Raw genomic sequence first — 27,494 nt, 5'->3', positions numbered from 1 at the left:
TGCTGCACCCCAACCACAATTGCTATCCACATATGCACACGTTAGATAATGAGCAAGAGGAACCTGGGCTGGTTTTATCATTTTTCTTTTAAGGGGCTTTGTATTTGTGATCTTGATGTGTTGTGACGTGCACTCTAACCAAAGTCTCCCTCAACCCTTTGGTTAGGGCAGGTCACCAGTACTTGCTGGCTACTGATTTGAGCTCCACATTTAATACATGTAGAGCTCAGTGAACAGTTTTTCATTTTGAGTGGGGGGAGGGAGAAAGGTGCAATAAATTGCTTTGTGGAGCATTTTCCAATACTATATTATCTCCAAGTACATTGTGTAGACCTTTGTGATTTTTGCTTTGGGTTTTGAATTTCAGTCTAAATGGGTCAACAAAATTAAAACCACTCCTTTGAAAGAAACTGTAGACTGCACCTTTTCTTTGGCCCACACACTGCCTTTAAAAGCAGTTTCTGGGTAAGCAACACTCTGGCGTCTGAGGAGGCACTAGCGTGCCAGCTCACAGCAGCTGTACAAGGAGACTCTTTTACCCAGAATTGTGACACCGATAACCGTGACAAAATTCTAGTCTTTGCTTCTAAAGAACGTAATTATTTCTACGAGGCTGGCGTGTGTGTGAGCATCTGTTCCACAGGTACACTTTTTTGATGTGTTCTTAGAAAAATCCATTTCACGCATGCCTCCGATTTGAAAGGTTTTGTAACTATTAACAAGCTCTTGAACTAGAGAGCTGTTCTAGGCAGGCAGCCACTGGTACATAGATAACTTTCCTGTTGGATTTATGATAGTTAACTTTTTGCAAGGGAATTCTTAGACTTTACTGTTTTAATTTATAGGGTTGCTTCCAGAGCCAAGTTTTTCGAAAAGGCTGCTAGAAAAACAGGCGGGTAAGAGACAATAATTACTATTGATGCCTTCCATATCCCACTGATAATCACTTGCCCCTTAAACCCAGTGCAGAAATGTTTTGTTTCCAAAAGACCTTTTATAGTAATCTTCGGCTGGATTTTTAAAAAATAATGATTTAAGGATGGATAAATTCTACAAGAAAAGTTTAATCGCCAGGATTTCAGAACTAAGATTGCTCACTGTGACTTGTGCTGAAGTTCTGACAGAATCGAGCTTTCTGCTGAATAAATCTCAGGGTTAAGCAAATTGTTTTCACACTTCCATTATAAATAACCACAGAGTTCAGGAAGTTGCTTTACTGTTTGTGCCATGTATGGAGTACCAGCAAAAGGTGTTGCATTGCATGGCGGGAGGGTGGAGGAAAGACTAAAGTTTTAATTCTCCCTATTTTTAAAAAATTAGTTCCTGGGATGTGGGCGTCACTGGCAAGATCTGCATTTATTGCCCATCCCTAATTGCCCTTGAGAAGGTGGTGGTGAGCCGCCGCCTTGAACTGCTGCAGCCCGTGTGGTGAAGGTACTCCCACAGTGCTGTTAGGGAGGGTGTTCCAGGATTTTGACCCAGCGACGATGAAGGATCGGTGATATACTTCCAAGTCAGGATGATGTGTGACTTGGAGGTGGTGGTGTTCCCATGCACCTGCTGCCCTTGTCCTTATAGATGGTAGAGGTCACGGGTTTGGGAGGTGCTGTCGAAGAAGCCTTGGCAAGTTGCTGCAGTGCATCTTGTAGATGGTACACACTGTAGCCACGGTACGCTGGTGGTGGAGGGAGTGGATGTTTAAGGTGGTGGATGGGGTGCCAATCAAGCGGGCTGCTTTGTCCTGGATGCTGTCGAGCTTCTTGAGTGTTGTTGGAGCTGCACTCATCCAGGCAAGTGGAGAGTACTATATCACACTCCTTACTTGTGCCTTGTAGATGGTGGGAAAGCTTTGGGTAGTCAGGAGGTGAGACACTCGCCGCAGAATACCCAGCCTCTGACCTGCTCTTGTAGCCACGGTATTTATGTGGCTGGTCCAGTTAAGTTTCTGGTCAATGGTGACCACCCTTTCACCCACATGCATTCCAGATCATCATAACTCGCTACTTAAAAGAAAATTCTAATTTCCTTGCCGAATCCCCCACCATTATGATGATCTGGAATGCATGTGGGTGAAAGGGTGGTGAAAGCAGATTCAATAATAACTTTCAAATGGAAATTGGATAAATACTTTGTGGAAAAAATTGCAGGGCTATGGGGAAAGAGCAGAGGAGTGGGACTGATTGGATAGCTCTTTCAAAAAGTCGGCATAGGCACAATGGGCTGAATGTCAATTAAGGACAAGTGCAGGAGATAGCCATGTAAATGCAGTGTTGCCCACTGAAGGACTATGTTCCAAAGCTTTCTGCAGTATAAACAAGATTAGATTCTTAATGCTATAAGGGGGAAAAATTCGATTGCTTTGCACCTCCCGTTAGCGCATAAGAGGGCGCTAATGGGTCGCAAAGCAACTAGTGCCCGGGTGCGGCGATGTTTGCGCCGCTCGCGAAATTGACCGGACATTTTGCGGCGGCGCTAAACACTACCGCCACGATCTCCTGCACCCCCAGATAGTGACGTCAGTTGAGCGTGTATCGCCCCGGATCAGATATTGAGTGGCGCCCCCTGCTTTTCTGCCTGCCGCTAGCAACGACAAGTTGAGGGGAACGTTTTGCAGTCGGGAAGGGACTGGGGGAGCACTATTTAAAGGCGGCCGCTTCCTGCCTTTTTTTGTCAGTGACATTTTTGCACCACGCGTTCAGAGAGAGAGAGACTTCTGGAGAGATTCAATGCTGTGTGAAGGAGCTTTGGGTACTGAGCAGTACTTTGCAGGTTCATTTTGATTTGATCTTGCTTGCATCGATTTAGAAGAGACTATGGGGGCTGCACTCTGAGCTCTTTCCCTGGGCCTCTCCATTGTTCTTTCCAGCAGATTAAAGAGCAGGACCTCAAAGGTTGTAATCTCTGGATTACTCCCAGTGCCACGTGCTAGTAAGTATAGGAATGGGAGGATAGAGCAGATGAATGCGTGGCTAAAGAGTTGGTGTAGGGGGGAGGGTTTTACTTTCCTGGATCACTGGGCCTGCTTCTGGGAAAGGTGGGACTTGTACAAGTCGGACGGGTTGCACCTGAACCAGAGCGGGACAAATATCCTTGCGGGGAGGTTTGCTAGCACTGTTGGGGGGGGTTTAAACTAACTTGGCAGGGGGATGGGATACAGAGGGGAGCTGAAATAGGGGGGGATGTGCTGCCAATTATAGAGAAAAAAACAAGTCAGCTTGGTAGACAGGGCAAATATATAAGGGCAAGGCTGGATGGCATCTATTTTAATGCAAGGAGTCTTGCAAATAAGGTGGATGAACTGAAGGTGTTGATAAACACATGGGAGTATGATATTGTTGCTATCACGGAGACATGGTTGAGGGAAGGGCAAGACTGGCAGCTCAATATTCCGGGGTACAGAATCTTCAGGCGAGACAGAGGGGGAGGTATAAGAGGAGGGGGTGTCGCAATATTAATTAAGGAGTCAATTACTGCAGTAAGGAGGGATGGTATATTAGCAGGAGTAAGGAGGGATGATATATTAGCAGGGTCCTCTAATGAGGCCATATGGGTGGAGCTTAAAAACAAAAAGGGGGCAAGCACTTTGCTGGGAGTGTACTATAGGCCTCCAAACAGTCAGGGGGAGATAGAGGAACAGATATGTAGGCAAATCTCAGAGAAATGTGCAAATAATAGGGTAATAATAATGGGGGATTTCAACTTCCCCAATATTAACTGGGATAGTCAGAGTGTGAAAGGCTCAGAGGGTGTAGAATTCTTAAAGTGCATCCAGGAGAGCTTTTTGAGCCAGCATGTAGAAAGTCCTACAAGAGAGGGGGCGGTACTGGACCTAATTCTAGGGAATGTGGCCGGCCAAGTGGAAAAAGTGCTAGTAGGTGAGCACTTTGGTGATAGTGACCATAATATGGTAAGATTTAAGGTGGTCATGGAAAAGGACAGGGATGGGCCGGAAATAAAGGTTCTAAATTGGGGGGAAGGCCGATTTTAATAGGATAAGGCAGGATCTGGCCAAAATGGACTGGGATCAGCTACTTGTAGGAAAATCCGCATCGGAGCAATGGGAGGCTTTCAGAAGGGAGATTGAGATCATACAATGGCAACATGTTCCCGTAAAGGTCAAGGGTGGTTCCAAAAACCACAGGGAACCTTGGATGTCAGGGGATATACGAGAATGGATTAGGAAAAAAAGGAGGGCTTTTGGTAGATACAAAAGGCTAAAGACGGAGGAAGCCCTAGAGGAGTACAAAAAGTGCAGGGGGATACTTAAAAAAGAAAGGAGATCAAGGAGGGGCCATGAAATAACACTGGCGAGCAAAATAAAGGAAAATCCGAAGATGTTTTATCAGTATATTAAGGGTAAGCGGATAACTAGGGAAAAAATAGGGCCCATTAGGGACAAAAGTGGCCATCTGTGTGTGGAGCCGGAAGATGTAGGAGGGGTTCTAAATGAATTTTTTGCATCTGTTTTCACTATGGAGAAGGACGATGTAGACATAGAAATAGGGCGGGGGGACTGTGATATGCTCGAACATATTAACATCGAGAGGGAGGAGGTATTGGCGGTTTTAGCTGGCCTAAAAATGGATAAATCCCCAGGCCCGGATGAAATGTATCCCAGGCTGCTGTGTGAGGCAAAGGAGGAGATTGCGGGGGCTCTAACACATATTCAGGACCTCTCTGGCCACAGGGGATGTGCCAGAGGACTGGAGAACCGCTAATGTAGTACCATTATTCAAGAAGGGTAGTAGGGAAAAACCGGGGAACTACAGGCCAATGAGCCTAACATCAGTGGTAGGAAAATTATTGGAAAAAATCCTGAGGGACAAAATTTGTCTCCACTTGGAGAGGCAAGGATTAATCAGGGATAGTCAACATGGCTTTGTCAAGGGAAGATCATGTCTGACTAATTTGATTGAATTTTTTGAGGGGGTGACTAGGTGTGTGGATGAGGGTAACGCAGTGGATGTGGTATACATGGATTTCAGTAAGGCCTTCGATAAAGTCCCGCACAGGAGACTGGTCAAGAAGGTAAGAGCCCATGGAATCCAGGGTGCCTTGGCACATTGGATACAAAACTGGCTTAGTGGCAGAAGGCAGAGGGTGATGGTCGAAGGTTGTTTTTGTGACTGGAAGCCTGTGGCCAGTGGGGTACCACAGGGATCGGTGCTGGGTCCCTTGCTGTTTGTGGTCTACATTAATGACTTGGATATGAATGTAAAGGGTATGATCAGTAAGTTCGCGGATGATACAAAAATTGGTAGGGTGGTAAATAGCGAGGAGGGTAGCCTCAGTCTGCAGGACGATATAGATGGGTTGGTCAGATGGGCGGAACAGTGGCAAATGGAATTTAACCCGGAAAAGTGCGAGGTGATGCACTTTGGGGGGACTAACAAGGCAAAGGAATACACAATGAATGGAAAGACCCTAGGCAAGACGGAGGGTCAGAGGGATCTGGGTGTGCAAGTACACAGATCCCTGAAGGCGGCGGAACAGGTGGATAAGGTGGTAAAAAAGGCATATGGGATACTTGCCTTCATTAGCCGAGGCATTGAATATAAGAGCAAGGAGGTTATGATGGAGCTGTATAAAACACTGGTTAGGCCACAGCTGGAATACTGTGTGCAGTTCTGGTCGCCACACTACAGGAAGGATGTGATCGCATTAGAGAGGGTGCAGAGGAGGTTCACCAGGATGTTACCAGGGCTGGAGCGCTTCAGCTATGAAGAGAGACTGGGCAGATTGGGTTTGTTTTCCTTGGAGCAGAGGAGGCTGAGGGGGGACGTGATTGAGGTGTACAAAATTATGAGGGGCATAGATAGGATGGATGCTGAGGAGCTTTTTCCCTTAGTAGAGGGGTCAATAACTAGGGGGCATAGATTCAAGGTAAAGGGCGGGAGGTTTAGAGGGGATTTGAGAGAACTTTTTCACCCAGAGGGTGGTTGGAGTCTGGAACTCACTGCCTGAAAGGGTTGTGGAGGCAGGAACCCTCACAACATTTAAGAAGCATTTGGATGTGCACTTGAAATGCCATAGCATACAAGGCTACGGACCAAATGCTGGAATATGGGATTAGATTAGACAGGGCTTGATGGCCGGCGCGGACACGATGGGCCGAAGGGCCTCTATCCGTGCTGTATTACTCTATGACTCTATGATTTGATGTACAGGTCTCTCCAGGCTGAGTATCAAGGCTGCAATGAGTAGGGTGTGGGTGGAGAGCAAGATCGACCCTCCCCTTTAAGAACTGGCCAGCAGCAGTGTGTCTGTGTTCCATTGCTGACTGACATCACATGAGCTTCGCCAGCGCTCTGAAGTAGCGCCTCACTCCTCGGTGTTGACGCCTTAAGAGAGGTGTGTAGTGCCTGATTTAGCGCTACAATCACCTCCTGGGGTGATAGAAGCCAAATTTGCAGTAGGAGGCGATAATTAGCGCCAGGCACTAAACTTTGCATCCGGCCGATAATTGCGCCCCAAATGGGGCGATACCGAATTTCTTCCCCTAAGTATTTTAATCTTAAGAGATCAGTCACTATATAATGTAGGTACAGTTTGAGGTGTTGGAGTGGGTGAACCACTTTTGCCTTTGGGATCTGGGCTTGGAATCCTCTCTCTCTAAATGGCAGTCCCACAGACTGGTCAAACAACAGCCAAACATAGTTCTATTCAGTTATATCTAACAGCCAACATTGCAGACTCCTCCATCACCATCTTATCCCAACGGTAGGATAGACTCACTAAAGGTGCGGACACAATTGTGTGGGCATGGCCATGGGAGTTCTCCACATTTACTCTGAATCCCATGGATTCAGGTCGAACAAAGCCAAGGAAATAGCCTGCTGATTACCATCTACTGCTAACTCCGCCCCCCCAGCTGACAAATCAGTACTCCTCTATGTTGGACATCACATGGAGAGGACCGAGGGCAGGACAAAAGCTAGTCCAGACTGGTGATGGGCAATGTGGCAATAGGAGGAGGAGACTCCATTAACATTCACATCCTCGACCATGATCGACCCTCGGATGTGAATGCAAGTGATAACGGCTGAAGTGTTTGCAAGTGTTTTCAGCCAAAAATGCCATGTGAACAATTCTACTCTGCCTCCTTCCGAGGTCCCTTCTGTCCTAGATGCCACTATTGACTCCACAAAGAAGCAGTTGAATTCACTGGACATAGTGAAGGTGATGATCTGAGTGTAGTGTCAACAACAAGAAAGGGGCAACCACCTTCCGTTGACCTTCAACAACACTACCACTGGCGAGTACCCCACCATCAACATCCTGGAGGTGGTCACTGTCCAGAAGTTTACAGGAACAGCTGCATCAACACGGTCGCTGCAAGAGGAAGAAAAAGGGTTAGGTACTCTTTGTTATAAATCTCATCATCAAGAAACTACTTATGAAATAACGCTGGACAGCCAGCTGGTGGCGCCGTCTGATGCGCTATCAATTACTCATAAAAGACCGAGAGTTAGAAGAGTAACTGAAGGCTTTTATTAACAAAAGAATGGAGGTCTGCCTCGAGTGGTCGACAGGCCCAGGATACAAGGGCTGGGGAGCAGTCACCTTTATACTAGGACCTGTGGGAGGAGTCAGCCGAGGCATGTCCAGGCATGTACACAGTGGAATACAAACAGGAATACAAACAGTGGTTTACCACATTCACCCCTTGTTTAAAATTGAGTCCGGCGGGGTGAAGTGTATTAAAAGTTAGTGTATTGGAGTCTCTCCGGAGGTCTTGTCTGCCGCTGTGATCGGCGTGGCGACGGCAGGGGTAGTGAAGCTTCCAGCGTCGAGTCCAGCGTAGGCTGTGGCACAGGCGTGTCGTCCTCGTAGATGTCGAGCGGGTCGCGGGGCCCAGGCCTGCTGTCTGCTGGGGCTGGATATCGGATCGTGGGGGGGGGTGGTAGTGGGTAGTGGGTTACTGCGGCCCCCGAGGGTGCAAGGTCTCTTATGGAGACTGTGTCCTCCCGCCCATCCGGGTATGCGATGTAAGCGTACTGGGGGTTGGCGTGGAGGAGGTCGACCCTCTCGACCAGGGGGTCCGTTTTATGGGTCCTCACGTGTCTTCTCAGTAGGACCGGCCCTGGGGACGTCAGCCATGGCGGTAGCGATGTCCCCGATGTGGACTTCCTTGGGAAGACAAACATTTTCTCATGAGGGGTGGCGTTAGTGGCAGTGCAGAGCAGTGACCGAATAGAGTGGAGCGCATTGGGGAGCACATCCTGCCAGCGGGAGGTTGGAAGGCCCCTAGACTTTAAGGCTAGCAGGACGGCCTTCCAAACTGTCGCATTTTCTCTTTCCACCTGTCCGTTCCCCCGGGGGTTGTAACTGGTGGTCCTGCTTGTGGCAATACCCCTAGTTAGCAGGTACTGACGGAGTTCGTCGCTCATAAACGATGAGCCCCGGTCGCTATGGATATAGCTGGGGAAGCCGAACAGGGTGAAGAGGTTGTTCAGACATTTAATGACCGTGGCACTGGTCATGTGCGGGCAGGGGAAGGCGAACGGGAAACGGGAGTACTCATCAATAATATTGAGGAAGTACACATTGCGGTCGGAGGAGGGGAGAGGCCCTTTAAAATCAACGCTCAGGCGCTCGAAGGGGCGAGTGGCTTTTATCAGGTGGGCCCTGTCTGGTCTATAAAAGTGCGGTTTGCACTCAGCGCAGACTTGGCAGTTCCTGGTCATGGTCCTGACCTCCTCAATAGAGTAAGGCAGGTTGCGGGCCTTGATGAGGTGGAAGAACCTGGTGACCCCCGGGTGGCAGAGGTCATTGTGGAGGACCCGTAGTCTATCGATCTGCGCGCTGGCGCAGGTGCCACGCGATAGCGCATCCGGGGGTTCATTTAGCTTCCCGGGCCGGTACAAGATCTCGTAGTTGTAGGTGGAAAGTTCGATTCTCCACCTCAAGATCTTGTCATTTTTGATTTTGCCCCTCTGCTTGTTGTTAAACATAAAAGCAACTGAACGCTGGTCAGTGAGCAGGGTAAATCGTTTTCCGGCCAGGTAGTGCCTCCAATGACGCACAGCCTCCACAATCGCCTGGGCCTCCTTCTCAACAGCGGAGTGTCTGGTCTCCGGGCCTTGGAGGGTTCGTGAAAAGAAGGCCACGGGTCTCCCCGCCTGATTGAGGGTAGCGGCCAGGGCAAAGTCGGACGCGTCGCTTTCCACCTGGAAGGGGATGGATTCGTCCACTGCGTGCATGGTGGCTTTGGCAATGTCCTCCTTGATACGGTGGAAGGCTAAGCGGGCCTCTGCCGTCAAGGGAAAAGAGGTGGACTTGATCAGCGGACGGGCCTTGTCCGCATAGTAGGGGACCCACTGGGCGTAATAGGAGAAAAACCCTAGGCACCTCTTCAGGGCCTTGAGGCAGTGGGGCAGTGGAAGTTCCATAAGGGGACGCATCCGGTCGGGGTCGGGGCCGATGACTCCGTGTTCCACAACACAGCCAAGGATGGCGAGGCGGTTTGTGCGGAATATGCACTTCTCCTTGTTATATGTCAGGTTTAGGAGTTGGGCGGTGCGGAGGAATTTTTCGAGGTTTGCGTCATGGTCCTGCAAGTCACGGCCGCAGATGGTCACATTGTCCAGATATGGGAAAGTGGCCTGCAACGCATTTTGATCTACCATCCGGTCCATCTCCCTTTGGAAGACGGAGACCCCGTTGGTGACGCCAAAGGGAACCCTAAGGAAGTGATAGAGGCGGCCGTTTGCCTCAAAGGCAGTGTACTGGCGGTCCTCAGGGCGGATGGGGAGCTGGTGGTACGCTGATTTCAGGTCAATGGTCGAGAAGACGCGGTACTGCGCGATCTGGTTGACCATATCAGCTATACGGGGGAGTGGGTAGGCGTCCAGCAGGGTGTAGCGATTTATTGTCTGGCTGTAGTCGATGACCAGGCGCTGCTTCTCGCCGGTCTTAACGACCACAACCTGGGCTCGCCAGGGGCTGGTGCTGCCCTCAATAATCCCTTCTTTCAGGAGCCGCTCCACTTCGGTTTTAATGAAAACCCTGTCCCCGGCACTGTATCGCCTGCTCTTTGTGGCGATGGGCTTACAGTCGGGGGTGAGGTTAGCAAACAGTGGTGGGGGGGTGACTCTGAGTGTGGAGAGGTTGCACCTGGTGCGCGGCGGGCAATTTGGAAGCTGCTGGCTGCGGACTGTGAGTGGGGGTAGGGGTCCACCGTACGCCATCGTAACACTTTTAAGGTGGCACTGAAAATCTAACCCCAGCAGGACGGCAGCGCAGAGGTCAGGCAGGACCAGAAGTTTAAAATGATCGTACACGGTCCCGTCTACTACGAGTGTCACCACGCAGTAGCCGCCGATGTCCGCCGACTGGGACTCGGAGGCCATAGAAATCCGCTGTTGTGCAGGCAGGACTGGGAGAGAGCAACGCCGCACCGTGTCGGGGTGGATGAAGCTCTCCGTGCTCCCAGAGTCAAAAAGGCAGATTGTATCGTGACCATTTACCTTAATGTCCATTGTGGAACTGGCCAGTTGGTGCGGTCTCGCTTGGTCCAGTGTAACGGATGCCAGCGTAGGGGTCGGTGTGTCGCTGCGGGTATCAGATGAGGCGGTGTCGGGGGCCTGCTGCGTCCCGGCTGTCGTCCAAGATGGCGGCGTCCATGATCCCCATGTGGCTGGAGGCGTCCAAAATGGCTGCTGTACCGGTGATTCGCACATGGCCGGGGAGGTCCAAGATGGCGGCCTGCATGGCCCACACGCGGCGCTGCTGGGGTTCGGGGTGGCTTTGGCCCTGCAGACGCTAGCGTAGTGTCCCTTCTTCCCGCAGCCCGAGCAGATCGCGTTTTTCGCCGGGCAGCGCGCTCTGGGGTGTTTTGCCTGGCCACAGAAGTAGCATTTCTGGCCTTGGGACACTGCTGCGGTAGTTGGGCCGTTGTTGGGGTGTGGCTGGGGTGGCACGGCGCTATGAGGCGGTCCTACCGTGTCCCAGGCTGTCATTCCCCGCGGCGTCCACGGTGCAGAGGAGTAGGCATCCATGCCCTGGTAGGCTGCATCCAACGATAGTGCGAGTTCAGAGGCCTTGTTGAGGTCGAGGTTACTCTGCTCCAACAGTCGCTGTCGGGTGTAATTGGATCTGTGGCCCGCTACAAAAGCGTCCCGGATAAGTTCCTCTGTGTACACGGCGGCCTTTACATCCTTACAACCACAGGCCCGGCCAAGCACAGACAGTGCCTGAAGGTATTCCACGGTCGATTCCCCAGGTTGTTGTTTACGACTCCCCAGAAGGTGCCTGGCGTACACTTCGTTCACTGGGCGCGTGTACTGGTCCTTGAGGAGCTTGATAGCGTCCGCGTACGAGGTCGCGTCTTGGATGACCGAGTACACTCGGTGGTTCACTTTGGAGGTCAGGACATCCAGTTTGTCCTCGTCCGATTTGATTGCTTCGGAGGCGGTCAGGAATTTTTCGAAACACTTAAGCCAGTGAGTAAACTTGGTGGATGAGTCCGCCTCCCGATGATCTAAGTCCAGGCATGCTGGTGTGAGGATCTTCTCCATTATAAAAATGTTGTTAATAAAATTGATGCGCTATCAATTACTCATAAAAGACCGAGAGTTAGAAGAGTAACTGAAGGCTTTCATTAACAACAGAATGGAGGTCTGCCTCGAGTGGTCGACAGGCCCAGGATACTAAGGGCTGGGGAGCAGTCACCTTTATACTAGGACCTGTGGGAGGAGTCAGCCGAGGCATGTCCAGGCATGTACACAGTGGAATACAAACAGGACAAACAGGAATACAAACAGTGGTTTACCACACCGTCCAAGGAGTATAAATACTCGGGCGTGGGCCCCAGCTTTCCAGGGACATTTTGTAAGACAAGGAGCTAGTGAAGTACAACTAGACCTCCATGTTCTGAAACAAGTTGATTAAAGCCTTGCTTTATGCTCAAACCAAGTGCGTAGTGAGTTTTATTACGTCACTCTTCAACGAGTAGCTCACCTCATGATCACTCAAAGCCTCTCCACCATCTCTAAGGCTCACATCAGTAGTATGAATTCTCACCACTCTCCTGGATGGGTGTAGCTGCAACCACACTTAGGAAGCTCAACACCATCCAGGAAAACGCAGTCTACTTGACTGGCACTCTTGCCACTGAAATCAATAACCACTCCTTCACCACTGGTGTACTGTGGTTGTAGTATGCACCATCAATGGGATGCAGTGCACCAACTTGCCAAGCTTACTTCAATGGCACCTCCCGCCCCTGTGTCCTCTACCACTGAGGAGGACATAAGCAGAAAAGTTGCGGAAACACTATCGCTATCCAAGTTCCCCTCTACGTCCCCTGCCATTGTGACTTGGACAGATGCTGCCATTGGCTCATTGTTGCTGGGCCAATATGATGGAATTCCCTACCTAACATCTTTGTGGGAGTATTCTCACCACAGGCTGCAGCGATTCAAAGAGAGAGACCTATCGCCACCACATCCGGGGAAATACGGATGGACAAAACAACCCACCTTGCCTGTGCCTCTCGTATATCCCACAAACTAACAAAACATTACAACCTGGAACTCTCATGTTCTGATAAGAGGTCGGGCATGTTATTTGGATGAGGATGAAAAGGGCATCAAGCTCTTGATTTATTCTTCTTCCCCCAATTGCTTTGTATGTGGCAGGCATTTGATTGGCAAAAAGCCACCCCAGGATTGTTCATTAATATCAGTTCATCCCTGGCAAATTACAGCATTCTATAAATTGTAGACCATCGGAGCTCCTCACCTCTTTTTATAACACATGTTTCTGAAAATGTGACCTAGGAGCTTGGAAATGAAGCATTACATTTAAATGAGAAAATATATCGAAATATCCTGCCAAATCACAAGCAGCGACTAGCCAATTCAGCCGGGGAGTGCTTTTACTTAAGAGTTACAGGAAATATTTCAAAACTGAAGTGTATATGAGATTAAAGAAAAGCTCTTTGGCTGTGGTTCAATACATTGATGGTAATGACGGTAGCGCACCCAACCGCTGGGTCTAAAATTGTGAAACTAGCAGCCTGTTCAAACCCCTAATGTGGCTCGCCACCAAAGTAGGTTAAAGCTGGGTGGGCGTGTGTGCTGTGAGGAGGATGCCGAGAAACTCCAGGATGATTTGGACAGGTTGGGTGATTGGGCAGATGCATGGCAGATGCAGTATAACGTGGATAAATGTGAGGTTATCCACTTTGGTGGCAAAAACAGGAAGGCAGATTATTATCTGAATGGCAATATTGGGAGAAGGGGAAAGTGCAACGAGACCTGGGTGTCCTTGTGCACCAGTCGCTGAAGGTAAGTATGCAGGTGCAGCAGGCGGTTAAGAAGGCAAATGGTATGTTGGCCTTCATAGCGAGAGGGTTCGAGTACAGGAACAAGGATGTCTTGCTGCAGTTGTACAGGGCCTTGGTGAGACCACACCTTGAGTATTGTGTGCAGTTTTGGTCGCCTTACCTGAGGATGTCCTTGCCATGGAGGGAGTGCAGCGAAGATTCACCAGACTGATACCTGGGATGGCAGGAATGACGTATGAGGAGAGATTGGGTCGATTGGGCTTATACTCGCTGGAGTTTAGAAGAATGAGAGGGGATCTCATTGAAACTTATAAAATTCTAACAGGACTAGACAGACTAGATGCAAGAAGGATGTTCCCGATGGTGGGGGAGTCCAGAACCAGGGGTCACAGTCTAAGGATAAGGTGTAAGCCATTTAGGACAGAAATGAGGAGGAATTTCTTCACCCAGAGAGTGGTGAACATAAGAACATAAGAAGTAGGAGCAGGAGTAGGCCATACGGCCCCTCGGGCCTGCTCCGCCATTCAATAGGATCATGGCTGATCTGAATCTAGACTCACGTCCACTTCCCTGCCCTCTCCCCGTAACCCCTAATTCCCTTATCTGCTAGGAAGCTGTCTATCTCCGTTTTAAATTTATTTAATGTTGCAGCTTCCACAGCTCTCTGAGGTAGCAAATTCCATAGATTTACTACCCTCTGAGTGAAGAAGTTTCTCCTCATCTCAGTTTTGAAAGGGCAGCCCCTTATTCTTAGATTATGCCCCCTTGTTCTAGTCTCACCCATCAGTGGAAACATCCTCACCGCATCCACCCGATCAAGCCCCCTCACAATCTTATATGTTTCGATACGATCGCCTCTCATTCTTCTGAACTCCAATGAGTAGAGTCCCAACCTACTCAACCTGTGGAATTCTCTACCACAGAAGGCAGTTGAGGCCAATTCATTAAATATATTCAAGAAGGAGTTAGATATATTTCTTAAGGCTAAAAGGATATGGGGAGAAGGCAGGGACAGGGTACTGAGTTTGGATGATCAGCCATGATCTCATTGAATGGTGGAGTAGGCTCGAGGGGCCGAATGGCCTACTCCTGCTCCTATCTTCTATGTTTCTATCCTGAAAACAGGAATCCCTTTCAGATCCTCACATGCAATTTGCAGGAATCGTGTTAATTTCATTGCACTGACATGCTAAAGAAATGTCTTTGTTCATGGAATGAGGCATTTGTAACTTGAGCTATTATAGCCATGAGTTTAACATCAGTACCTAGTTTTTTTTATTCGGGAGCAAACTTGAGGTTACCTATATGAGAACCGAATAAACATAAGCCACCGTGGCTTTAGAAGGGGAAGATTGTGCCTGATGAATCTTGACTTCTTTGAATAACTTGCCATGCCAAGTGGACATTGGAAAGCCATGTGACATGGTCTACTAGATCATCAAAAAGCCTTCGATAAAATTCCTCATGAAAGGATGCTACTGAAATTAATAAGAATTCAAGGCAGAACCTGGGTGTGGATAAGGAATTGGTTGAAGCAGGTACTTGTTAGGGGATAAGGAAGACCTTTTGGGGAAGTTGTAAAATCTGTAGGTATTATGGCGAATTAATACAGACTACAAGAGTAACTTTAACAGGACTTTACTATTCGAAGGTCAGGGCGAATCTGCCCAATAAATCCTGACAGCACTTATATACCGGTGTGGTCACCGTCGGTATTACAGTATACAGCAGCCAAGATAAAGTAGTGCCACATCTAAAATAGTTCTCTTAAAGGTGGACGGTTACATACAATAGTTCTCTTAAAGGTAGAACAGTTACATACACTACAATCCTCCCTTTTTAGCTTACAACATACTTATTCCCCATTAACATAACATCATAACATATATACAACTTATGCAAAACAGTTCACAGATTCAGTCTCTGGAGGCTTCCTGACTCTGTCCGGATAACGCCTCGGTGGTGTAGTAGTTTTCGGCGGGGTAGTAGGTTCTTCTGGCAAGGTCGATTCGGCTTGACGGACAGTGTCAGGTTCATCTGATTCCAGTATTACCAGATCGGAGGTAGGTGCTCTGGGTATCTCTGCTTCAACATTAGCCGTGTACGGTTGTGGAGTAGGTTGGTCCTTTGTGGATGACCCTATGATCTGGTCAACGTGGCGCCTTATTATGCTGTCACCAATGTCCACGGTATACATCAGCGGCCCTAGCCTTTTCCCAATAGTTCCAGGCTGCCATTTCTCGGTACGGTAGTCCCGGGCCAAAACTTGTTGACCTATCTGAAAGGACCTAGTTGGCCTTTCATTCATGCCCTGAAATTGCCGGTTCTCTACGTCCCTTCTGACGTTTGGCTTAATCAAATCCAGCCGGCATCTTAGTCTTCTATTGAAAAACATCATGGCGGGAGTTTGGTTTGTGACCGCATGTGTTGCATTCCTGTACGCCAACAAGAAGTTATCTACCTTATGTTGTAGGTTGATGTCTTCATTACCCATGGCCTTCTTCAAGGTCTGGACTAACCTTTCAGCTAATCCATTGGTGGCGGGATGGTATGGGGCTGACGTGTAGTGCTTGACCCCATTCCTTTTTAAGAACTTCCTGAATTCTTCGGACACAAATTGCGGTCCATTATCAGAACAGATCTGTTCCGGCAGCCCATTCCTGGCAAATATGGTCCTTAATACTGTGATGGTTTTTTCCGTGGTGGTGGAGGACATCTTTATTACCTCCGGCCACTTGGAGTGTGCATCCACCGCGATTAGAAACATTGAGTCCATAAATGGACCAGCAAAGTCGACGTGCACCCTTTGCCAAGGAGATGAGGGCCACTCCCATGGATGCAGAGGAGCTTGTGGTGGCGCGTTTTGGACCTTCTGGCATCCTAGACAGCTCTTGGTTATTTCTTCGATGTCTCCATCAATACCTGGCCACCACACAAACGCTCTTGCTAGGTTCTTCATTTTCACTCCACCCAGATGCCCCTCGTGAAGCTCCTTTAGCACCTTATGCTGAAGTTTGGGTAGAATCACCACTCTAGATCCACACATCAAGGCTCCTCGGCACACTGACAGCTGTTCTTTTCTTTGCGAAAATGCGGGCAGCGTTGGTTCGCCATGTGCTGGCCATCCCTCCACTGTTAAATCGTAGACTCGTGAGAGAGTCGGATCATTTCTTGTTTCATTTTCGATCATCGAATTTGTTACTGGTAGACATTCCACTATGGATGAGTGGAACATCTCTACCGGGTCCACTGTAGCCGCCTCTTCTACTACTGGCAACGGTAGGCGCGATAACCCATCAGCATTTCCATGCTGTTTGGACCTTTTGTATTCGATGTCATATTGGTGTGCCCCAAGTAACACGGACCACCTCTGTAGCCTTTGCGCTGTCATAGTGGAAACGGCCTTGTTAGGGTTGAATATGGACACCAACAGCTGGTGGTCTGTCAGTAATGTGAACTTCTTGCCCTGCAGGTAATGATTGAATTTCTTTACTCCCCACACAAGGCTGAGGGCCTCCCTATCTATCTGAGCATAATTTCGCTCAGCGGAGGTCAATGATCGGGACGCAAATGCGACTGGCCTTTCCGAGCCATTTGGTAACTTGTGTGAAAGTACTGCTCCAATTCCATAAGGGGAAGCATCACAAGCTAGACGAAGAGGTAATCAACGCCTTGCTTCTGCGAAAGGCCTTCTTACAGTCCTCGCTCCACTTCCATGGTACTTCTTTCCGCAACAGAGCATTCAGCGGATGCAGCACCGTGGATAGATTTGGCAGAAACTTGTGGTAATAATTAATCAACCCCAGAAATGATCTCAACTGTGATACATTTTCCGGAGCGGGGGCCTTCACGACAGCTTCTATCTTGTCAGGTGACTTGTGCAGCCCCTCTTGGTCAATGACATGACCGCAGTACGAGATCCGTTTCTGGAAGAACTCACATTTCTGGCGATTAACTCGAAGGCCATATTCCTTCAACCTGGTGAGCACCAGTTTCAAATTTGTGAGGTGTTCCTCCTCGTCTTCTCCCGTAATCAGGATATCGTCCAAGTAACACTGCGTGCTTGGAATACCCTGTAAGACCTGCTCCATGGCCCTCTGCCAAATTGCTGGAGCCGAAGCTACTCCAAAAACCAGTCTATTATAACGATACAAGCCTCTGTGCGTGTTGATTGTGAGATACTGGCGTGACTCTTCCTCGACTTCCATTTGTAAGTATGCTTGTGCCAGGTCTATCTTGGTGAAGTGTTTCCCGCCAGACAATGAAGCAAAGATATCCTCAATCCGCGGAAGCGGGTATTGTACCGTGTGAAGCACCGGATTAACTGTGATCTTGAAGGCTCTGCAGATGCAGACCTTTCCCGGTCCCCCTGGCTTGTTACTTGATGAAGACTTCATGACGGGAACAATGGGCGTGGCCCACTCGCTCCAGTCCACCTTAGACAGTACCCCTGAACGTTCAAGCTCTTCCAGTTCTGCCTCCACAGCAGGTCGTATCGCGTAAGGTACCGATCTGGCTTTGAAAAATTTTGGGCTTGCATGTTCTGCAATCTTGATTTTTGCTTTAATTCCTCTGTGTTCCCAGTCCTTGCTGGAATACCTCTTTAGCTTCGTCCAATATTCTGGACAACCGTTCAGGTTTGACATCTTCCTTTCCGGAATCTACCGTCATTGTGTTTAGTGAATGCCAGTCTATCTTTATTTTCCTGATCCACTCCCGTCCCAGAAGTGGTGGACCTCCCTTGGGCAGCACATACATGTCCATCCCTTGGTGATCTTTGTCCTTGTATCTCACCTTGACTTTTATCTTTCCGATGGGGTATACTTTGTGCCCCGTGTATGTCTGCAATACTATCTCCGTATCCCGTAGGGGAATATGTTTGAATAACTTTTTGTAATCTTGCTTATTCATGACCGTCAACGCCGATCCGGTGTCCACTTCCATCTTCACTTGGACTTTTGCAATCTGTAGTGTGACCCAGATAGTTTGTCGGTCAGCTTCTTTACTCACATTGTGAATCCTCAGACTACCCAGTTCCTTGCTGTTGGAGTCTGAGTCCGAATTCTGTTCATCTGGACTCTTCCCAGTCACCTTATGTACCTTTCTGTACTTCTTCTGCGGTGACTTATTATTGCTGGTCTTCTTTCCTGACCGGCATACCTTAGCTATGTGACCAAGCTTGCCACATTTTCTACATTCCTGGTTTTTAAACCAGCATTGGTTCTGGTCGTGTGTTGTCTTCCCACAACGATAACATTTCGTTGTACCCGAAGTCATTTGATCCACACTGAGTACCGCTGTCTTCCGCTGCATTTCCGCCGTGCCTCTCGCTGCGGCTTCGTGCGATGCTGCAATAAGGACAGCCTTATCAAGTGTAAGATCGTTCTCTTCGAGCAGTCGTTTTTGTGTTCCTTCCTTCGACATCCCGCACACGAACTTGTCTCTCAGTGCCTCTGTCAGATTTACCCCAAACTGACAGTATTTTGCTAGCCTACGCAGTTCAACCAGGTACTCCGCGTTGCTTTCCTCTTTTCGTTGCGTTCTCACGTAAAATTTAGATCGTTCCGCTAACATCAGCGGTGCGGGGTTAAAATGATCCTTCAGGACAGCAACAATATTAGCGAAAGACTGATCCGCCGGTTTAGCTGGTGATAGAAGATGCTTCAATAACCCGTATGTCTTCGCACCCATTGAGTTTAGTAAGGTTAGAGCTTTGTCATAATTTGCTATCTTATTGACCTTACAATATATCTCGATGCGTTCTACATACGTGGCCCAATCTTCCACATCGGAATCGAAACCGTTGATGTTACTACGCTTAGGCATCTTCACACTCTTCCTGAGAAACAACAACGAAATATTTCTTTAACTTTTTTTTTTCAAAATGGCGGTTTCCCGCGCTTGTCTTCTTTCCCCGCCCACTTTCAAAATGGCGGTTTCCCGCTTCTGTCTTCTTCCCCGCCTACTGGCGGCTTCCCGCGTTTCTTCCCCTGGCGGGAGGGGTAAGCTTTTCCCTCGGGCGACGACCGCTGGCTTTCGGGGTTCGCAGCCTGCGCGTCGGCTTCAGTGCGTTCCTTGTTCCCTTTTCTCGGCAGGGCAACCGGCGCTGGGTACAACCCGTTGACGGCGAACAGTTTCAGCCGCTGGGCTGGATCTCGCTCAGTCTCCCTCGCTCGGGCTCTGTGTCTCCCGCTTGCTCGGGCTCTGTCTCTCCCTCAGCGGCTTCCAGTCGCGCCTCCCAGCCCTCTCGCAGTCCGGTGCTTTCCTCCCCGGCTGCGGCTGAGTTCTCCGCGATTTATTTATTTTTATATCTTCCCGCGCCTTACGATCCCGGTCGCAGCGCTTCGTGGCCTCGGTCGCTGCCCGGCCTTTTTCGCCGGTCGCGGTCTAGCTGTCTCACGATGCCGTTGCGTCTCCCAGCCCGCTTGTACCGCGGCTTCCGTGCTCCACGCTGCCCCAGTCTCAGCGCCTCTGGGCCCGACTTCTGTCCGGTTCCTTTCCCCCGACCATGGTCGAGTTCACCGCCCTTATCCTCCGTTTATTTTTTTTATTTTCCCTTTACTCACAGTCACCGTGGCCGACTTGCTTCTCGTGCTGATCGGCTCACTCACCACCGTGGCAGAAGGGACAATCAGTGCCTGTTGCTGATGGAAGGCTTCGTGTCTAAATTCTTCCTCCTTCCTTGCTCTGCAGACTCGAGTTTTCTCTCAGCAGAACGACGAGGGCGGGTGCCTCTTCTCGACGCTCGTTAACTGCTTCGGAAGTATTGTTGCCGCAGGGTAAGATCGAACTCGTCGCCACTGTAAAATCTGTAGGTATTATGGCGAATTAATACACAGACTACAAGAGTAACTTTAACAGGACTTTACTATTCGAAGGTCAGGGCGAATCTGCCCAATAAATCCTGACACAGCACTTATATACCGGTGTGGTCACCGTCGGTATTACAGTATACAGCAGCCAAGATAAAGTAGTGCCACACCTAAAATAGTTCTCTTAAAGGTGGACGGTTACATACAATAGTTCTCTTAAAGGTAGAACAGTTACATACACTACAGAAGTGATATTGGAAATTGGGCAGTGGTGGGGGGGGTGGTTAGTACTGAGTGGAGTGCCCAATGTTTGATTATAGGGCTCTATTATCCTAATCTATATTAATGACTTGGATATAGAAACACAATGCAAACTGGTCGAGTTTGCAGATGAAACTGACCTAGGAGAGCGGGGAGGGTTTGAGATGAACACAAAGTAGCTAGGGACTTGCCAAAGGAGTTTGATTTAAGATGTGCAATTGGGAAAATCGCTGGCAGGTGGAACTCAATAAAGGTAAGTGCACAGTACTACATTTTGTTAGGAAAGGTAGATGTTATGAGTATTCTCTTGGATGGTGGTGTAAGAGCTAATGGTGAAACAGGAAGGAATTTGGAGTGATAGTAGAGTTGGCGTTCAACATGTCCGATCACCTGTAGTAATTATCAAAGGATACATTATATTCCTGGGTTAGTTGAGTGTAAGTTGGGTGATACCATGCTAAAGCTAAACAGTGCCCTGGTCAGATGGCACCTTGACTAATGTGTTCATTTTGGTCATCAAGATATGGGCAACATTGAAATCATGGAGGTTATCCTGAAAAGAGCCACAAGGCTGATCCTTACCATCAAAGGAAAGACTGGATAAACTGGGGGTCTTGAGCCTTGAAAGCACATGACTGAGAAGGGACTTTATAGAACTATACAAGATAGTAAAGGATACTGATCAGATTAGTCCAGAGTAGATCTTCAAGCTGTGTTAGGATACTAGAACAGGTTGTGGGGTGGGGGACTGAAGAGAAACATAGAAGATAGGAGCAGGAGTAGGCCATTCTGCCCCTCGAGCCTGCTCCGCCATTCAGTGAGATCATGGCTGATCATCCAAATTCAGTACCCTGTCCCTGCCTTCTCCTCATATCCCTCGATCCCTTTAGCCTTAAGAAATATATCTAACTCCTTCTTGAATATATTTAATGAAGAGGAGTTAAAACTGTTGAAAGAAAAGTATGGCTGGAGTTGGGTTTGTCCAGAATGATCAACCTTTGGAATGAATGCTCTTCTGGGTCAGGTGGTGGATTTGAAACCTTAAATTCATTCAAGAGACATGATGGGGAATTTAAAAAAAAAAAAGAAATTCTAGATGAATGAGCTAAGGTGGGCTGAATAGTCACCCTCATCTCTATCTACTTTGTGAAATCCCAAAATGAATGTTTACAGGAGGGAGAGGTGGAAAGAAAATTTGCTGACGAATTGGTTAAAAAGTAAATGTTTTCCCTTTTATTTTGCACCATTATTCCATGTCTTTTAATAGAGATGCCTATAAAATTCCATGGTGTGTGTGTGAGAATAATTTATACACATGGTGATACTGAAGCACGACACCAATGGAAATATATTTGATTCTTTAAATGGTGGGAAACCTCACGTTGAAGAATTGGCACCGAATCTAGAAACAGTGCACCTCTATTTCTATTTAATCACTCTTGATATGTGTAAACTTTGAAGAAAAACATGTTAATCCTGAAACTGGAAGAGACACTATATAAATCAAGGCAGCATTTGTCTGAGTGTGGCATCAAGGAGCCCTAGTAAAATTGAAGTCAATGGGAATCGGCGGGCGGCGGTTGGGGGGGGGGGGGAACTCTCTGCTGGCTGGAGTCATACCTAGCACAAAGGAAGATGGTTGTGGTTGTTGGAGGTCAATCATCACAGTCCCAGGACATCGCGGCAGGAGTTCCTCAGGGCAGTGTCCTAGGCCCAACCATCTTCAGCTGCTTCATCAATGACCTTCCCTCCATCATAAGGTCAGAAATGGGGATGTTTCAACTCCTCAGATAATGAAGCAGCCCATGCCCGCATGCAACAAGACCTGGACGACGTTCAGGCTTGGGCTGATAAGTGGCAGGTAACATTCGCGCCACAGAAGTGCCAGGCAATGACTATCTCCTACAAGCAAGAGCCTAACCACCGCCCCTTGACATTCAATGGCATTACCATCGGCGAATCCCCCACCATCAACATCCTGGGGGTTGCCATTGACCAGAAACGTAACTGGACCAGCCACATAAATATTGTGGCAACAAGAGCAGGTCAGAGGCTGGGTATTCTGCTGCGAGTGTCTCACATCCTGACTCCCCAAAGCCTTTCTACCATCTACAAGGCACAAGTAAGGAGTGTGATGGAATAATCTCCACTTGCCTGGATGAGTGCTCCAACAACACTCAAGAAGCTCGACATCATCCAGGACAAAGCAGCCTGCTTGATTGGCACCCCATCCACCACCTTAAACATTCACTCCCTCCACCACTGGCGTACTGTGGCTGCAGTGTGTACCATTTACAAGATGCACTGCAGCAACTCGCCAAGGCTTCTTTGGCAGCACCTCCCAAACCTGCGACCTCTTCCACCTAGAAGGACAAGGGCAGCAAGCGCATGGGCACACCACCACCTCCAAGTTCCCCTCCAATCACAAAGAAAATACTGCAGATGCTGAAAATCTGAAATAAAAACAGAAAATGCTGGAGTTACTCAGCAGGTCAGGCAGCATCTGTGAAGAGCGAAATAAAGTTAACATTTCAGGTCGATGACTTTGTCAGAACTGGAAAAAGCTGGCGATGGAACAGGTTTTTAAGCAAGTGTAGGGGCTGGGAAAGGGGGGAGGGAATGAAAGAACAAAAGGGAAGGTCTGTGATAGGATAGAAGGCAGGAGAGGTTAAGAGACATCAAGAGATATTCAAGGCAAAAGGAGATGGTAATGGGACGAGTCAAGAAACAAAGGATGGCTCTAGATGAAGTGTAAATTGCACTGGCGGAATGAAAGACAGCTGCCATGTGGGAGAGAAGAAAAGACACAAACAAAAGGTGTGGATAAAAAATATATATATGATAGGGGCCGAGGTTATGATCTGAAATTGTTGAACTCTATGTTGAGTCCGGAAGGCTGTAAAGTGCCTAATCGAAAGATGAGGTGCTGTTCCTCGAGCTTACGCTGAGCTTCCGTGGAACAATGTAAGAGGACGGTGAGGTCTGAGTGGGAATGGGGCGGAGAATTAAAGTGACAGGCCACCGGGAGCTCAGGGTCCCACTTACGGACTGAACGGAGGTGTTCCGCAAAGCGGTCACCCAATCTACGTTTGGTCTCCCCAATGTAGAGGAGACCGCATCATGAGCAGCGAATACAGTATACTAAATTGCAAGAAGTACAAGTACATCGCTGTTTAACCTAGAAGGGGTGTTTGGGGCCCTGGACAGTGGGAAGGGGGGAGGTATAAGGGCATGTGTTGCATCTCCTGCGCTTGCACGGGAAGGTGCCGGGCAAAGGGGAAGGGGTGTTGGGGGTGATAGAGGAGTGGACCAGGGTGTCGCGGAGGGAGCAGTCCCTTCAGAATGCTGAAAGGGGAGGGGAAGATGTGTTTGGTGGCGGAGGATGATCCGTTGAATGTGGAAGCTGGTGGGGTGAAAGGTGAGGATGAGGGGAACTCTATCGTGGTTCTGGGAGGGAGGGGCAGAAGTGCGGGAGATAGAACGGACACGGTCAAGGGCCATGTCAACCACAGTAGAGGGGAATCCTCGGTTGAGGAAAAAGGAAGACATGTCGGAAACACTGGTATGGAAGGTGGCATCATCAGAGCAGATGCGGCGGAGACGGAGAAACTGGGAGAATTGAATAGAGTCCTTACAGGAGGCGGGGTGGGAGGAAGTGTAGTCCAGGTAGCTGGAAAGGTCATCGACCTGAAACGTTAACTCTGTTTCTCTCTTCACAGATGCTGCCTGACCTGCTGAGTATCTCCAGCATTTTCTGTTTTTATCCCCTCCAATCACACACCATCCTGACTTGGAAATATATTGCCGATCCTTCATCGTCGCTGGGTCAAAATCCTGGACCTCCCTCCCTAACAGCACTGTGGGAGTACCTTCACCACACGGACTGCAGCAGTTCAAGAAGGCGGCTCACCGCCACCTTCTCGAGGGCAACTAGGGATGGGCAATAAATGCTGGCCTTGCCAGCGACGTCGACATCCCATAAACAATTTTTTTTTTTTTAAATGTCTGACTTACAGGGCCTATTCTTTTTGGCCGTATCCCGCCGCTGCTGCATCCAGCTGGTAGTCTGGAGGGGATCTTTGTTTACAGATGGTTGGTTCCTCTCCGAACAGCTGGTCCTGTGCATTTCCACCTCCGACTCCTGTTGCTGGCGGTGGCATTGCAGCCACTGCTGGCCCACAGTCCTTTTCCCCCCTCCTCCTCCTCGTCTTCCTGCAACGCACAGCCGCTGCTGCCGCCGCCGTGGTAACCATTCGCTGCTACGCACCGGCTTCCCCCTCCATCACCGATTGGGTTTTTTTTTTTTAACACTGATAAATCATTTTCTTTTCCACCCAAGTTGGCACGATAGGCTTTACTCCACAGTGAGGATGGTATCATTCACTCACAGCTCACTTTTTATATCCTCAAATCAATGAAACTTGTGACGGAGGTGGTTTAGTTGGCGGACCCCAGTTTGAGAACCACCGGCTTAATGGATAAATACATTTCTTTGTGTGGTGGTAATCCATAAAAACTAGGATGGTCCCAAGTTTAATCCCCGAGGTAAATGATTTCAGTCAAGCAGAGATAATAGTATGCTGCAATTGCTCTAAACCCTGGGCTGGGAAGGAGAGAAACTGTCTGGCCCTTTCCTCTTCTGATGGCTATCGAATGATTCCTGCTGGACGGTGTTGACGTGCTGTACTTGGCTCGACGCCCCACACAGTCAAATAGGCTGTTTACGTTCACTGGGCTCATTCAAGAAGAATGAGCACTTGCGCGGGTTATCAGAAAGCAACCAGCATCTGTGGAAACATATTCCAGTAAACATAGAAGATAGGATAGGAGCAGGAGTAGGCCATTCGGCCCCTCGAGCCTGCTCCGCCATTTAATGAGATCATGGCTGATCATCCAAATTCAGTACCCAGTCCCTGCTTTCTCTCCATATCCCTTGATCCCTTTAGCCTTAAGAAATATATCTAACTTCTGCTAACTAAGATTCAGCACCTTCAGAAAGAGGAGGTGAGAATGTTGTCAGAGGGAGAAATGAGAATAAATGACTGTTGTGCCACTTTTAGTGTGTGACTAACATATCCCCGATTTAATCTTTTTGTTGCTCTCAGCAGTGTGAACTGTTCTCCACCACAGTCTCCCATTACTGCGAAAGATGAGGTAGGTCAAGGTATTCATTTTATTGATGACTTCAATGGTTAGGTGAAGGGGCCATTTATGTTTGTGTTCTACACTTAGAATATGGGGGCTTGCGAATATTCAAAAACTGATCATATGCAAAAGTATCTTGAAAAAGGAAGAACTTAAAGTCTTAAAAGTATTTACTCTGACTAGTAATTGAAAAATCAGCCCCTCCGCATATCTCCTGGGTTTTTTTAAACACAGATACCACATTTCATAAACGTGCAAAGCATCAATAGATGGTATTCGCGTGCTAATTTTGCGCTCTCTTTGCTATTTTTCTATATATTTTACCTGAATGTTGTAATTGGGTAGTTTATTTTTTTTTTTTAAATACTCATTAAGAATTGCATGATACTATTCCCTTCTGATAAGGTGCCATGGACAGGAGTCAAGAGGAGTGTATGATCATTTAGTAAATCTACTTCACTGTTGTCACTAGGGTTTGAGTGAGATGTAACTATTGCTTTGTGAACTTTTTGTACATTTAGCAGAACAATTATAGGTTTTGCCCTTCCAAACTTGGGATGTATTTGGAGAGACCATAACATGAGGGTGAAAACCCACTGTTTAAAGGGAGTGCTAATAGTGGAGGTGCCAAATTAGAAAAATTGTACAAGAAGTGCATTGTACAATAGTAAAGAGCATTGGCTTGTATTTGCTAGAGTTTAGAAGAATGAGAGGGGATCTCATTGAAACTTATAAAATTCTAACAGGACTAGACAGACTCGATGCAGGAAGGATGTTCCCGATGGCGGGGGAGTCCAGAACCAGGGGCCACAGTCTAAGGATAAAGGGGTAAGCCATTTAGGACAGAGATGAGGAGGAATTTCTTCACCCAGAGAGTGGTGAACCTGTGGAATTCTCTGCCACACAGGGCAGTTGAGGCCAATTCATTAAATATATTCAAGAAGGAGTTGGATATATTTCTTGAGGCTAAAGGGATCAAGGGATATGGGGAGAAAGCAGGGACAAGGTACTGAATTTGGATGATCAGCCATGATCTCATTAAATGGCGGAGCAGGCTCGAGGGGCTGAATGGCCTACTCTTGCTCCTATCTTCTATGTTCCTATATATGTAATTTCCCTGTAATGTATTAGTACCAGTGCACTGATTAGGCCTAATGACAACACTATACTTTGTTCAGGGTATAAAATTAACACTTTGCGATTTATGGCTGAATGGGGTTAAGGGGCTGGAGTCCGGGTTGAATTCTTTTCCCATGGGACAGTCACTGGATAGTGATCAGAAGTGGGAACCCTGGTTAATTCTCCTGCTCTTCATCCCAAGTTCAATTATACCACTCTACCATGTTGTCCTGATCATTATGGAATGACGCATACTAGAAAGAGGGCATGTGTGGGCATCAAGTGAGCACAGACATAGACTCGACTATGATGCCCCAACAATCAAATAACCTGCCAGCACTCACTTGGGTGAGGCACCAGAGAACAGCAGGTGCCCAGGGAACTGTACCACAGCAAAGGTCCACATCCTTTGTTGGGAAAGAGGGGGTAGAACAAAAAGCTTAACAGAAGCAGACGAAAAGTGGAGCTGAAAGATGCTAAAGTTAATCACTTTTTTTAATCAATGGGCTGGTGCCAGATGTGGCTCAGTGGGTAGCACTCTCGCCTCTGAGTCAGAAGGTTGTGGGTTCATAGTCCCACTCCAGAGAATTGAGCAGAAAAAAATCTAGGCTGAATCTCCAGTGCAGTGCTGAGGGAGTGCTGCACTGTTGGCGGTGCCATCTTTTGGATGAGACGTTAAACCGAGGCCCCATCTGCTCTCTCAGGTGGACATAAAAGATCCAATGGCACTATTTCGAAGAAGAGCAGCGGTATTATCTCCGGTGTCCTGGCCAATATTTATCCCTCAATCAACATAACAAAAAAAATAGATTACATAAGAACATAAGACGTAGGAGCAGGAGTAGGCCTTTTAGCCCCTCGAGCCT

General features: G+C 48.2%; 1 protein-coding gene across 4 annotated transcripts in view; it reads left to right on the top strand.

Annotated features, from left to right (window-relative positions):
- The window catches only part of ophn1 (oligophrenin 1), a 254,404-nt gene that overhangs the window by 203,764 nt on the left and 23,146 nt on the right, over positions 1 to 27,494 (top strand). For 2 of the 4 annotated variants that reach the window (XM_086000862.1, XM_086000890.1), the window contains 2 exons: positions 846 to 896; positions 7,504 to 7,870. In XM_086000862.1, the coding sequence (XP_085856988.1) occupies positions 846 to 896; positions 7,504 to 7,711 (259 nt within the window). In that variant the 3' untranslated portion in view covers positions 7,712 to 7,870. Of the gene's footprint in view, positions 1 to 845; positions 897 to 7,503; positions 7,872 to 25,469; positions 25,519 to 27,494 lie in introns of those variants that run through there. The other 2 variants (XM_086000871.1, XM_086000881.1) reach the window with 2 other exon arrangements.

The sequence above is a fragment of the Somniosus microcephalus genome, chromosome 1, assembly GCF_052327205.1.
Source record: "Somniosus microcephalus isolate GS21.2 chromosome 1, FLI_Smic_1.0, whole genome shotgun sequence".
NCBI lineage: Eukaryota > Metazoa > Chordata > Chondrichthyes > Squaliformes > Somniosidae > Somniosus > Somniosus microcephalus.
Note: the sequence above shows the minus strand (reverse complement) of the source record. Positions and strands in the feature narration are given on the sequence as shown.